General features: G+C 43.8%; 1 protein-coding gene across 1 annotated transcript; it reads left to right on the top strand.

Moving 5' to 3' along the window:
• The first annotated feature begins 7,306 nt into the window (after positions 1-7,306).
• Positions 7,307-13,972, top strand: CCK (cholecystokinin). Its single transcript, XM_056483155.1, has 3 exons — positions 7,307-7,386; positions 8,880-9,137; positions 13,184-13,972. The coding sequence occupies exons 2-3, from the start codon at positions 8,882-8,884 to the stop codon at positions 13,318-13,320; spliced, it is 393 nt and encodes a 130-aa protein (XP_056339130.1). The 5' UTR covers positions 7,307-7,386; positions 8,880-8,881; the 3' UTR covers positions 13,321-13,972.

Raw genomic sequence — 13,972 nt, 5'->3', positions numbered from 1 at the left:
CCTGACCTTATCTCTCTGTCATGTTAAAATGTGTCTGAAGCATTAGACATTCATTAATGTGAAGTGTGGGCTTTATGTTCAGTACTGTCCTAGGATGTGGTGACCAATTCCACTTCAAAATGTTTTGATCAAACAGTTTACCATTGTATTATATATGGCTGGAGACAATAGACTGTTTTCTGATAGACTGGTAACCCACTTGAAATCTTTGTCCCTCACTAAGCCTGAAGCGATTTGACACAATTTTCCTGGAAATAAGGATCTGAGAGCATACCGTTCATGACCTGAACACTTTTATGAGGATGTCACACAATGCCAGCACAACAATGCCAGTTGGTGGCATGCCCAAAAAGAGCATCATCAGATCCAGCACTATACTGGCATGGATGAGAATTTCAGGTATGGGTTATCCTGATCAAGTAGCCAACAACCACTTGACAGAGCTTACATACACCCAAACAGTGGATACTTCCAGAACAAGGGGATGGTGTGTACAGCTCTTTTGAGATTGATGGTTATAAAGCATCTACATTGCTGTCCTCCCACTGGCATTATCTCCCAAAGAACCGTGTCCTCACACAGAACCTCAGCAGTCACATGAGCAATTAGAGCACATCACTGAATCCCAAAAAATACTGAATGTATGTCACCACGCAGGCAACCACCACCATCAATCAGATCAGGACAAAGGTGTGATGACTACACCAGGGGACACTCAGTCGGGTCCTCTTAAACTCAAGTTGGAGTGACATCCTTAGCTCAGCTCTGCTCCAGCAGGCTGCTCCTAACAGTAAGCAGCACATATCAAGGTTTGTCTGCTTCCAAAGAATCATTCCCTTAGCTTTAGTTGTTCTGTCTGGGTGATAATTCTTGTCTGTTGTAGATTCATAGGATCATTAAGGTTGAAAAAGACCTTTAAGATCATCAAGGTACACATCAATATGCGTGCTTTCAAAATACATTTATACCTAATAATTCAGGAAAAAAAAAATAAAAATTAAAAAACCACCTGTGTTTAGAAGTGTTCTGTCTGCTTTTTTCAGGGAAGGCTCACTCCCTAAGGGACAGTAGGGAGATTTTTAAAGAACTCTGAGTTAACTGTTTTCTTTTCCTCAGAGTTTGAAGATGTTGGACAGGTTGAAACATTTTGACCTCCTGGAGTTTATGGTTATGGTATGGTGGTCACAGAGGTGTTTGTGAACACGGCAATGCCAGGACACAAATAAGGAAGTGTCGGGCATGGCACACCACACGTAATCCTCTCTCACTGCATCGAAGAGATATTGCAATCAGAATTAGAGCAGCCTTGTCAAAAGTGGGGAATATTGGCTTCATCCAGCGGGCAATTTCTAGGACTTCTCAGTATCTTCTTTACAACTCTCTTATGCCAAATGCCTTTCTTCAGCTTACTGCAAGGCAATCAGGGTTGGTGCCCAAAGAACACTGTTATTTTTTTATTTCATTCTAGCCAATCAAAGCAAAAAAGGTGTAACACTTACACCTGCCATGGACATTTCTGTCATTTCTATTTAAATAGGAATTGCCAGAATAACAATTCATATTTTGCATCCAGGTAAATTCAATTTGCTTCCTTATTATGAAGTATAATTTAACAGCAGAAGTGAAATAACAAGACTCTAGCTGTCCTATCTATTTACAAACAAACAGAAACAGTGTCTTTTCTGAAGGACACTAAAAAGCTTTTATTGGCTGTCCAGTCTGTCCAGTGTCAAATTACTTTGCTATTCTTACGTCCTGATTCTAGTTTTAGCATAGATGAAAATGTGCAAATGTTAGGAAGACAAAAAGCTAAAACATTGTATTGTTATTTATAGAACTTCCTTTTTTAGGTTTTAAATTGTCTGACAAACTTGATTAGTGTAATATTTGCCTTTCCAAGAAGAGTAGTTTGGAGCAAACAATGTCTCCTACAGCATTCTGTTAATTCCACACAGTGGAAAAGACAATTTCGTCCAGGTCCAGGCAGAGAAGTGGAGAGCACATACAAAAAGCACAAAGTATTTTGAAAGGTACAAAAGGTACAATGTATTTCCTTTCTGTAGTAGCCTATTTTTATAATAAATTAACTAATATGTATATTGAAGTGTGCTAGAATGACTTCTCCTACATAATCATAAAAGGAAATATTAATTATAGAATAAAGTATAATTGTCTAAAACATAAATAGTGCCATCTGATTCCAGTACCTGTGAATATTTATTTTAGTTTCATAGGTAATAGCACTCTCACAACTTCTTGCTCAAAAAAAAAAAAATCTGATTAAGCAGGTACTTCAAGTCTGAATACCAGAGGACTCAAGGTCTGTTAGAAACTTCTCTGAAGAAGGCCAAGGACTCTCCTGAGATGAATGACATATATCTAAGGTAACAACAAGCAGGAGAAGCTCCACCATAACTCATAAAGTACTGCTGAAAGCACAGAGAATTTACCTGCAACAGGCAATTCATGTCTTTGTTATTTTTATCCAGCACATTCATTTATCTTTCCAGTTTTCAGCTTGCACAAAAGCCCCTATACTGTGGTCAGTTTGGAATATACATATAGCAAGTTCCCACAGAAAATCAGTTTGGTCTTTCAGAGAGGACAACATACAAACACACAAAAAAAAAAACATTAAAAAACAAGTGATTTAGGATTGGGTGGTCTCATAGAAAGTGGCTGGGTTTTTTTCTGTTCCACTTTGCCATATCTTCTGGAAACTACAGGGAAAAAAATTTGGAGACATCACATAATTAAGTTTTCCAGTCGATCTATAAGGACCCTGCATACCAACTACCTGAATTTCATGGATGCAGGTTAAAATATGATTTTCTAAAAACTCCAACCCTTCTCCTCAGAAAAGGGATTTTTCCTCTTATTTTCTTCACATAACAGCAGGATAGTGGGTAATTCTAATTGCAGTCCATGAATTTGCATTAGTGCCCATAGTTCACACCACGAGTACACTTCAGACTTCTTTACTGTGAGGCTGGTGAGGCACTGGCACAGATTGCCCTGAGAAGCTGTGGCTGCCCCACTCCTAAAGGGTTCAAGGCCAGGCTGGATGGGGCTCTGGGCAGCCTGGTCTAGTGGGAGGTATCCTTGGCCATGGCAGGGGAGTTGGAACAAGATGATCTTCAAACTCCCTCCCAAGCCAGCTTATTTTACTATGATTATTCCCACTTAACGCTCTTTTGTTTCCATTGTAGAGCAGTCTGGGAGTGTCCAAACATCCTCAGCACCAGCTCTGCTGATTTGCTTCCATGGGACCCTTCTTCAGATATATCAGTCAGAGACTAATACATTAGTTTAAGGCACTGCTCTGTGAAAGCAGGTCAGAATTTTTCAGGCAGAGGACCCAGATCCCTTACTGCTGGTCACCTGCCCAAAACCATATTTTTCACTTAGTTTTACATTCCTCTCAAGAGGGAAAAAAGAGACTACCGTGAAAGCATTTACATAGAAATTACTGAATTAAAATTAAAAATATTTGGAAAAACAGAATACCAAAAATTCATCATCTGAGTCAACATCCACAAAAAATAGCAAAACAACACGCTGTCTTAAAATATATTCTCCATTTTACATCTACAATTTATGCAGTTGGTCCTAATAATCTGTTCACTAATTCATCTGTTAATTCCAGAAAACCATACCATTCCCTTCCCTGCTATTCTCTGCCAATTGTTCCTACTTCATTGTAATCCTCCAGAGTAATACTCCATCATCTTCACATTTAAAAAATTTAAAAAATAATAATTTGACTGAACATAGTACAGAAGATTACCTATGAGTGTCAGTGTCCAGATGGAAGTGAAAAAAAAAACTGCCTAGTGATAATCAGAAAAAAAACTTAGTACTTGGAAACAAAAGGATGTGTGTCTTGTCATGCACCTGGACATGAAGCCACCTGGTCCCACAGGATTATCTCCCAAGGCTGCATCTCCAAGTTTGCTGCCACTCTGACACTCAGGCTCTGCTCCAGCTCTCAGCAGAGGGACAGGGACATAAGCACCATGGCTTGTGCTCTGTTGGTGCCAGCCATCCCCATTGCAGGACAGACATAAGGAAATGTCTCCATCCCTCTGTTCTCGTGCTGCCTTCTTGCTCCAAAACTCCTTGCTTTGTGCTGGCACAGCACAAAATGTGTGCTTAACCATGCACACTCTTTTGCCACCTCAGCTAAACAGGAGAAAACCTTTGGCAGATAAATAGAGGAAGCAACTGGGGATAGAGGTGCCTTGATTGTCAGGGGGGAAGGTTAGAGAAACTCAAATCTTTTAACAGACTCTTGCCAGAACATGAATTTTAAAAGCCTGCAGTATCTAAACTATAGCATCTTTCAGCTTCCTCCTCAGGGATGTATCTATATTAGCATTTACTGCATTGCAGGGTTCACTTTAGGTTTAAATTTGTTTTGCATATGGATTCTTGGATTCTTGCAATATCACTGAAGCTCTGGTGCAGTCAAAGCACTTTCCTTCCTGGTGATCTAAGGCTGAAGTCTTGTGTTAGGGCAGCCTCTGTCTCACCCCACCTGTGATGGTGGCACAAGGCCCTCCTGTGGCTGACACTCTCCAATTCATGGTGCACACCCAGGCCCAGCACCTGACAAAAACACTGGACCTGGAACATAGACATCACTGCAAATTAAATCCCAATTCTTTCCTTTTGTGCCAATAAGAAAAGTAATGCAAAGTCTGTGTTTCTGCAGGCAACTTACCTCAGAGTCCTGCTGTCATATTTGCTCATGCCAAACAGACTTTCTGGTCTACCTCTGCTCAAAACAATTCTAAAATGCCATTAATTAGCATATATTTACCAAGGACCGAAACTTTCCTACAACTTCAAACTTTCCTGAAGAAAAAATAAGTAAGCCAGAAAATAGTCACCAAGGACTGTACATACAGGTATTAAGGAATTCAATTAGGAAAATCCAGTGTTCAAAAGTCAATTACCCAGGCTATAGATCGTGCAGCACTGATGACTTTAATAACTTGACATCACTCCTGTTTTCTTTATTCCATTTCATGTGGCATTTCCTTTCTGTCTGTTCATGAACAGACAGGGAGCTTGGCTGTCACACATATGCACACACATATGCACGCACATATACTCTCTCTCTCTCTCCATTTGTCCAATCCTAGATGTATTTATAAGTGAACTGATATTCCAGATCAGCTCAAGGTAAATGCAGTGCATATTTGTTCAACCAGGCTAATATGTCAGACTTAAATGCCTGCATTTATATCCGTCTGATATGAATTATGCATCAGCATATATTAGCAAGTGGCTCTGCTCTCTGTTTCTCTTCTGTTAAGCTTTGAGCTGGTCCCTTGGGAACTCATTATCTACAGTGGGTTTCACAAGGGCTTGATGTGACTCTAGCAGAATTGTTATTGTACCTTCCCGAAAGACTGTGATACTCTTCCCAGACACCTACAGTTCCATTCAGAGTCAACTATTTAATTGTCTAATAGCAGTGAGTATTTTTCCTACTGAACCAAAGTAGTGAAACTGAATTATCTGGAATATTACAGAATCTTTTTCCAGAGACAGACAGAGCCATTGGACAGGTATAGCTGGAATAATTTCAGGGCTGTTCCTTTCCCTGGCAATCTGCTTTCACTAACATTTACCTTTTCTAAGGAGGAATTGACTGGATTTTTTTTTTAAGTACTTCAGGATGGCGACTCTGCCCGATGCCAGCGCCGATGTGGGAGCTGAAATGCAGCCCGCAGCTCAGGTGCCGTATCCCGCTCGGCAATACCCTGTCAGCAGCTGGGAGGCGGTGGGAGAGCTGGTCCGTTTCCATCTCTGCCACCTCCGAGCCTCGCACCAGCAGGGTGACGGGACGCGGGAGCCACGGCATCCTTCTCCCGCCGTCCCTCTCCAGCAGCAGCGCTTCAGCTCGGGCACCGCTGGGTATCGGCAGCCAGGGCTCCCCGCTCGGAGGAGGTGCGGCAGGTCGGCTTTTCCCCGCTCGCACCGTCCTGCCCCGGCATTTCCCGGCTTTTCCGCGGCTCCGTCCCCGCGCCGCTGGATCTCCGCGGGCGCGGCTCCCCCTGCGGGCCGAGGCGGGAAGGGCGCGGGGCGGCGGGAGCCGGGACCGGCGCTGCGGCAAGGACGGGGAAGCGGCCCAGTTCCCCCCAGGAGCCCTGGGTTGGGAGGTTAAAGCGCACACACACACCCCCGTGCCCTGTGTCGGCGGGCTGGAGCCCTCGCAGCAGCCGCTGGGCACGGCCCGGCCGGCGCTCCGCACCCCCGCACGGCCGCGCAGCTCCCGGGGGAGCCTCGGCATCTCGGGGCTGCCCGGCTCGCTTCCCGGAGAGGGAAAAGCAGCCCGCCCACTCGCTTGCCTCCAAATTGTAAATTTTAGGCACAGATTCCGCACAGTGACGCCTGAGCCCAGCGCTGGGGCTCCAGGGATGAGCTGCGGGGAGTTTCGGGTGGTACCGCACGGCTGCCCCATCGGCCCTGCCCGTCCCTCTGCGGCAGCCCGGGCAGCCAGGTATGAGGGCGCTTCCTCCATCCCCCGAAAAGCAGGAGGCGGGACAGTGTCCGAGGCTGCTGCGGATGCCTCGGGCAGCACCGGCCCGGCCAAGGGCGCGGGAAGGGACAGCGGTCCCGGCAGCGGCCGGGGGAGACTCTGGTAGTTCTGTGTCCGTGAGGGAGAACCCACGCCGAAGGCTTCTCCATCCACGGCTTTCTGCGGGAATCGTCCACGGCTTTATGCTTTGCTTACTAAATAAAATGAGTGTCCCGTCTTTCCCGAGCAGATGTTCGGGAGAGCCTATGAGAGGAAGGGGAGGATGAAGGCATTTGCGGCCCCGGGCTCAGGTCGCAGGAAGCCGCAGAGATCGGAACCCAGCCCCAGACCCCGCACCTGGTGAGCGCGGCCAGGGCGGGCGCTCCCGACGGCCGGAGCTGTGTTGCTGAGGGCACGAGCCCCACCTGGAGCCTCTGGTCGGGGCCGGAGCTGCGGGAATACCCCTGGCCTGGAGCATTTCAATTGCCCAGCTGCAAGCCAGCCGGGGTCTCCAGCTCCTTCGTGCCCAGCCGAGCGCTTCCCTCCGGAGGAGCTGGGAGCGCCCGTCGGGGCAGAGCCAGCCCCGCACTGCTCCGCACCCGGCGGCAGGGAAGGAGGGAGGGAAGGAGGGCGGGAAGGAGCCCCGCTGCCCCCGCGGAGAGCACGCACCCCGGTGCCGGTCCCCGGCGCGGAGAGGGGCGGCGGCCCCGGCTGCGTCACGGATGTGTAAACACCGCCGCGGTGCCCGCCGCTATTTAAGGGGCCGAGGCTGAGTCTCCCCCGACTTCCCTGCCTGGGCACGCACGAGACTCGCTGCTCCCGACTCGAGTGGGACCTTGGAAAAGCGCAGCGGAAAGGTAGGTAGCGCCTCTTCTGACGGCAGCGCTGCTGAGGGCGGGGAGACAAAGGAAATGAGGATGCCCGGTGCTTACCTGTGCGGCGGCTAGGAGGGCGTCGCGCTCTGTGCCGGAGGAAACGCTTCCTGGCGGGGAAGAAGAATTCCAGCCGCTCCCGACGAGCGCGGGCACCGGGCGGAGCCGGCGCGGGGCGTGTGAGCAGGGCTTCCCACCGCTGGGAAGTTGGGAAGGGAACCGGCCAGCTGTGGTGAGATGTGGGCTTTGGGGACCGTAGCAGGGACATGAATACTTAGATGTGTGTGTATATTGACATGTATGTGTGTAAAGAAACACAGGACTCGGGACAGCTGGAAGGGTGCAATGCACCTTCGGTTCCTGAGTACCCGAACCTAGACGGGTACAGCGATAATAACCACGTCAGAGTGACATTTCAACTTTCTTCACTTGTCTCCTGAGAATACTTTAAAACCTCCGTGTTTTATATACTGTGAATGATTTTGACCTGTGTGTATGTGTTGGGCAAATAAACCTAGTTTTATTCCTTTTTAAAATTTAAAGGTTTTGTTAAGTGTACTGTTAAACAAGCAGAACGGAAGCAGTTCAAAAAGTCTCACTTAGCTGAGATAATACGTGTTTTTAAGTAAAAATTACCCCCATAGCATGAAGTCTTATTTCTTCTAAGAATTGAGAGTAATTTCTCTGTTTCCAGGAAAAAAATACCATTTCAGCTTATGTGATAAAACGATTTAATAAACCAACATTGTTTTGCTCAGTACACATTTAAGGAAGCAGTAGAGATCTAAATTCTCTGTCTAGTCTGAAGAAGATTATTAAATTGTACTTTATTTCTTACAACTTTTAACTATACAGCTTTTATCACTCCAGCTATTAGATAAAATGCTTTGGGGTAGAAGTATTAGACTTTGGTTTTTCTTTCACTGGCGCAGGTTTTTGGTTTTGTTTTGTTTTGTTTTTTTCCTTTTCATGTGTGATGAGATGAACCCTCTAGAACACTAAAGTTTGAATCAATGGAAGTTGGTAGAATAAAGGTTCTTCATGGAACTGGTCAAAACTGAGTAATAACAGCAGGGTTTTAATGTGATAGCAAAATACTGAAATGTTTGAATCACAAATTTTTTCACAGAGATGGAAGATGGATTCAAGTCCCTTAAGTTTTTATGAAATACAGCTTCTAAAGAAAGGAAAGTAAATAAGAATTGAGAAGATCAGGGAGATACAGCACATACTAGGCTGGAAGAAATAAAATTAATTACCTGTACCTTCCTCTTTAGCAGGGTTATTTGTGCTACTTATGTACATATTTTCCAAATTAAGACAGATCCCACAGTTACCTACATTAAAAAAAGAAAAAACCAACAACATCAGCCTGGTTTGCTCTGAAGCCAGCATCGCCAGTGGAAGGTGGGGTTAGGGACTGCACAAAATGCAGTAAATCTGGTGATGTAAGAGCCCACTGTCCCTCTTCTCCCCAGCAATGTACAGCGGGCTGTGCATCTGCGTGTTCCTTGCCGTGCTCTCGGTGAGCTCCTTCGGACAGCAGCCTCTGGGCTCGCACGATGGGAATCCTCTGCCTGCTGGGCTGGAGCAAAGCCTGACAGAGCAGCAGCGGCACTCCCGCGCTCCGTCCTCCGCCGGGCCCCTGAAATCCCTGCCGCGGCTGGACACCGGCAGCGACCAGAGAGCCAACATCGGCGCCTTGCTGGCCAAGTACCTCCAGCAAGCCAGAAAAGGTACCGCTTGCAGCCTGCTGCTGTGCCACTGGGATTTCCTGCAGGGGTTCCTAGGAGCTGAGATAACTCTGTCATCATCTAACATGAATTCCTAGAGAAGACAGAATTTAGATTTTGCCTGGTTATCCCCTGAAGTTGACAGCATTCCAAATGCCCGCTCCCAAACCCCTACCAAAAAAAAAGAATTTCTTTGTAGCAGCCTCTGACTGAAGAGTCATATAAAGATAACTGGAGAAAATGTCACCTACCTCTTAGGTTATAGTCCAGATTTTATTTTTAACTATTTCCATTGCCTTGTTATGTTGGTGGTATTTTCAGTATGTTGTATCTCAGAAAAAGCAATTAGGTTTTCTTTAAAGTTTTTTCATTTAGGTAAAATCCTCCCTCCCTCTTTTAAAGTTAGAAGAGCCAGAAAACTTTTCTGAGAATAAATGCAGACCAAATGGCTAGCCTCACCTCAGTCAGAAATCTCTGAACCAGGGAAATATTCTGAGTATTGGATTTCTCATATATTTGTTCCCAGAGGAACTTACAATAGCATGAAAGATTTCAAAACACAGAATTCATATTTATTAATGCAATAATTAAAAGCAGTGAGAAGTAAAAGCATATTTGCTTCAACACACATTGATTCCTGGAAGGTTTTGGTCTCAGGCAACCTGGGAACACAATCTTGCAGTTATCTAAAACCTTCACGGCACTGTGTAACAAGGACATGAGGTATCAATAGAGCAATAGGCTTACAGAGCATTCTTATAATGAGATTTATTGGTCACTCGAGGAAATGTTTGTATTACATAAGAGAAAGAGTAAAGCTATCCCCGTTGACACCCTACAGGATACATTTAACATAGGCACAAAAGCATGCCATTGGTGTTGCCAGTAAAAAATGATGGCTCAGAATCATTGATCACTGAAACTTCCCCAAGAAACATTTTCCCTTTTGAGCTCTCTCATTTCTGTACTGCTCAGTGTCTCAATAGAGTAACACTATGGACAGCCCAATTGCTGTGGCTTTTGGCTGCCAACCTCAGCAAGGGCCACTAGAGAAATTTCGTTTACTCATGAAAGCTTCACTCCAACCTTTGCCCTATTCTACACAGAAAAGACATCTAAGAAGGAAAGAGGGTTTCAAGTGAAACCAGTAATTGGGATTAGGATTACCTGGGCATACAGACACTGAGAAATTAATTCACACCCAGACTCAGACTGTGCTTAGGATAAAGTTCACTTTCTCTAAGTAAGAGTTTCCTCCCCATAATGCAGATGATTTAACCCTCCACTCTTGACAGCTTCCCTGTTGACCTCTTTCCTAGGCAAAGTCCTATGCTTATCTGTGATGGTGGTCTGCAATTATGAGATGCCACATCTGGGTTTTCTGCATTACAGATGCAGTCATACATACTCCTCTGTGGACTCAGAACACAGCCAAATTAGAAACAACAGAAAAATCACACACTTTCAACAGTGCCTGAAAGATTTCATCTCATGTTAGCAATTTGCATGATATCCATTGAGGAACTTCTTCTAGCTGTTCATGCAATTTAATGGAAGGTCAATTCAGATATGAAATCCCACAATTCAATGCTACACCTAAGGTCCTTACTGAATAAGAATATTACTGCAGGAGTCTGCAAAGCAGAATCCTCATTACCTTTCCCCAGCCTAGTCATTGTTGCCGACCCATATGGAAACTGAACTCCTCGTTCTAGTTTATGTATCCATTATAGTCTCTTAAATATGTGGCTGACATTTCCAAATAGATTAACTGGATAAAGTGAAAAAAAAACCCTTTGGATTTAAGATGTCTTTTTCTGTAAATTTTAATATGAGTGACAATTTCCTGCATATGTGTTTTTGACATGTATAATTAACTCTAAAAAGGGTCTGGAAGCCGATGATGAGACTCTTGTGATGTGACTAGGCTAGTAGGACTCTAGTTTGTAGATGCAGTTGCTGGTTACAGGAGAGAAAACTCACAGGAAAAACGGTATTAATTTATATCATACATACGTTGTTCCCATCAAAACTTTATATTCTCATTTAATGTGAAGACTCTGGGCAGTACTTCAGAAATCTCTGCAGAACACTTACATCTATTGTATTAGTCACCTGTCTAAACCATAATAATCACTAGAAAATTCCATCTAGGGGGAAAGAGTCTGAGCTTTTGTTAGTGTCAGCCGTCACCAGTAGTGGCATTTGCCATCATGATTAATAGAAAGGCTGGTTTTGTAAAGTATTTCTAGTTAAAACAGTGAGACAGCTAAGTTCTCTCAAAGGCTTGGGGATTGATGGCAGCCTTGTAGCTGAGCTGCTACAATCTTGAATGTGTTTGTCATACACTGATTCTGCAATACCCACATGACCCCCCTAGTGGGTTGAGGAAAGGTAATTAAGACCCTGTTGGGAAATCTGTGACCCAGGCTTTCAATTATGCTCATCATCAGGTTTTCAGCTGGAATCTGGCACCATGTAGAAGAGATGCTGTAGCTCTCAAGCCAGTGACAAGCACATTTAATGTCCTCCTAGGAGCCCTTGACCAGCCAGAGAGTTGTGGGAGTCTTTACAGCCCTCAGGTCAAGGCAGGCTCAGAAGTCTCTTAAGCACCAACATCTGAGTGATGGTTCTGTGCTGCCTGAGCCCTGCCTTGTCATTGTGCTAAGGAGCCATTATCATTACCCTAATTGCACTTTTTGAGTTATGAATGTGAATTTCATGGAGTTTGAGCATTTTATGATAGACATTCTATTCTAGAGAAAATTAATTTTTTTGTCATTTTGTTCTAGGTAAATGTCTTAAACATGGCTTTTTTTGTGTGTACCTTCAACTCCCTGCAACCACTAACAAAGCAATGCAGATGCTTTTTGTTTTACTGGGTCATGTTCATTATAAAGTATTACATGAGGAAGCACAGAATCAACAGAGGTTTCTTCAAAACACAAGAAACTGAAAGCAAGGCAATTGTGTAAACTTGGATAGATGGGGTTTGATTTGGGCTCCTTTTCCTTTTTGATCAATTCAAGTACTCCTCAAACCTCAGTCTGCATTGAATACTAATATAGTAAATCTGCCCCTTCCTCACTCAAAGCTTAACTCCATCTAATTATTGTTATATATCAATTCTGTCTGTTTTCAGGGAGTACAGAGAGAAGTAATTTGCCTTTCCCTGTAATTTTAGTTACATCATGTGATACTGTGAAAACAGAGGATTGCAGCCCATTTTTTTAAAGCATAAATTCTCCTTGCAAATAGTTGGTGCCTCTTTGATGCCTTAAGCAAGGCATACAGAAATGATAAGGCAAGATCAGAAATCAGCTCCCAACTCTGCTGTGAAAAGAATTTTGAAGGCTATGGATAAGCAATAAAAAAATCCCTGACTTAGTAAAAAGCCCTGCATAATTCCAGCAATAGGTATCTCTAACTGTGAATTCCAGACACAACTATCACCATTTCAGGACTATTCCCACTTTTCCACAAAACCTAGGATTCATAACTCTACTCTGCTTGTTACCAAATTTGCACTGTAAGAGCTCCTGTACTTATAGTTATGTCTTTTTAAGCAACATGGGGCTGTGGTTATTTTGCACATAGAGCAGCTCTCCCAATATGAGCCAGCAAACCCTGTGGTGGTTTATAGGAATAGTGAGACACAGTTTGGACTCCCTCTCTCAAGTAAAATAGGAAGGAAAAAGGAAAAATCTATCTATATTTATATATCTATATCTATATCTATATATATTTATATATCTATATATAATCCTTCTTGTCAGACAGGAGCAGAATATTCCTGCAGCAGGAGGTAGAAAATGATCTGTTTATTTTGCACTGAAAAAATCCAAGCCACTTCCAGGACATTACTTATAAGGTTTCTATTGATGTTTTACCCAGTGACATGACAGTGGTGCTACATGGCCTGTATTAGGTCCATTTCAACTATTGCAGACATCTGCTGGTGAGCACAAGCCAGATCAGAACATGGGTGAACCTGGAAAATGTGTAATGTGTCCTCTTATTCTCTGCTCTCCCAAACGCTTTTTTCCTAGGTTCAACTGGAAGATTCTCAGTTATGGGAAACAGGGTACAGAGCATTGATCCTACTCACAGGATAAATGACAGAGACTACATGGGCTGGATGGATTTTGGACGCCGCAGTGCTGAAGAATATGAGTATTCTTCCTGAAGAACACCAAACTATAGCAAACGAGGAAAAAGAAATCACACTCCCATGTCTGTACCAAAAGAGATAAATCAACTTGTTGTTCTCTTTGAATCAGTGTTTTAAAGTATTTAAAATCATGTATTTGACATAAGTTTGTCTGTAAGACTATAAAATGCAATATATACATATGCAGAATTTTCCAGAAAACGTTTTCTTTCTTTTGTGGTTTCTCATACATTGATACTATATTAAAATAATTTCACTTATCCTTCCTTGTCCTGTCACTGCATGTTGCTGGGTGTCTTACTATAAAGAGAGTCAGCACAATGCCTTCATTTGGCACTGTAAACATATTCCATGGGTTGAATAGTCAGATTATCCACTTTTCAGAGAAATTTTGTGTCAGTCCCAATAGCTTTGATCTCTAAGGAACATGTCCAAATATAAACACAGCAGCACAATACTGCCAGAAAAGACCAGCTAAGGTGACCCTGTTTGCAAAGGACTGAGTTATGCACTGAGCCCACATGTTTGCAGTGAACAGCCAAACAGTGAAAAAGAGGAATGACACCGACATGTTTCATTGTCCTGGCTTATCTGTTTTATATTGTGAATTCAATGTGAAAGTTCTACTGATGGCTGCAAATCACAGAATAAACAGAGCATACCCTGC

Source organism: Oenanthe melanoleuca, chromosome 2 (genome assembly GCF_029582105.1).
Source record: "Oenanthe melanoleuca isolate GR-GAL-2019-014 chromosome 2, OMel1.0, whole genome shotgun sequence".
NCBI classification, from domain to species: Eukaryota; Metazoa; Chordata; class Aves; order Passeriformes; family Muscicapidae; genus Oenanthe; species Oenanthe melanoleuca.
This window is presented reverse-complemented; position numbering and strand designations above follow the sequence as displayed.

What these genes read in the sequence shown, in the direction of transcription:
- CCK (XM_056483155.1), top strand. Translation starts at nt 8,882, where the DNA reads ATGTACAGCGGGCTGTGCATCTGCGTGTTCCTTGCCGTGCTCTCGGTG. An exon ending in CCTCCAGCAAGCCAGAAAAG is followed by an intron (nt 9,138 to 13,183) that starts GTACCGCTTGCA and finishes CTTTTTTCCTAG; the next exon opens with GTTCAACTGGAAGATTCTCA.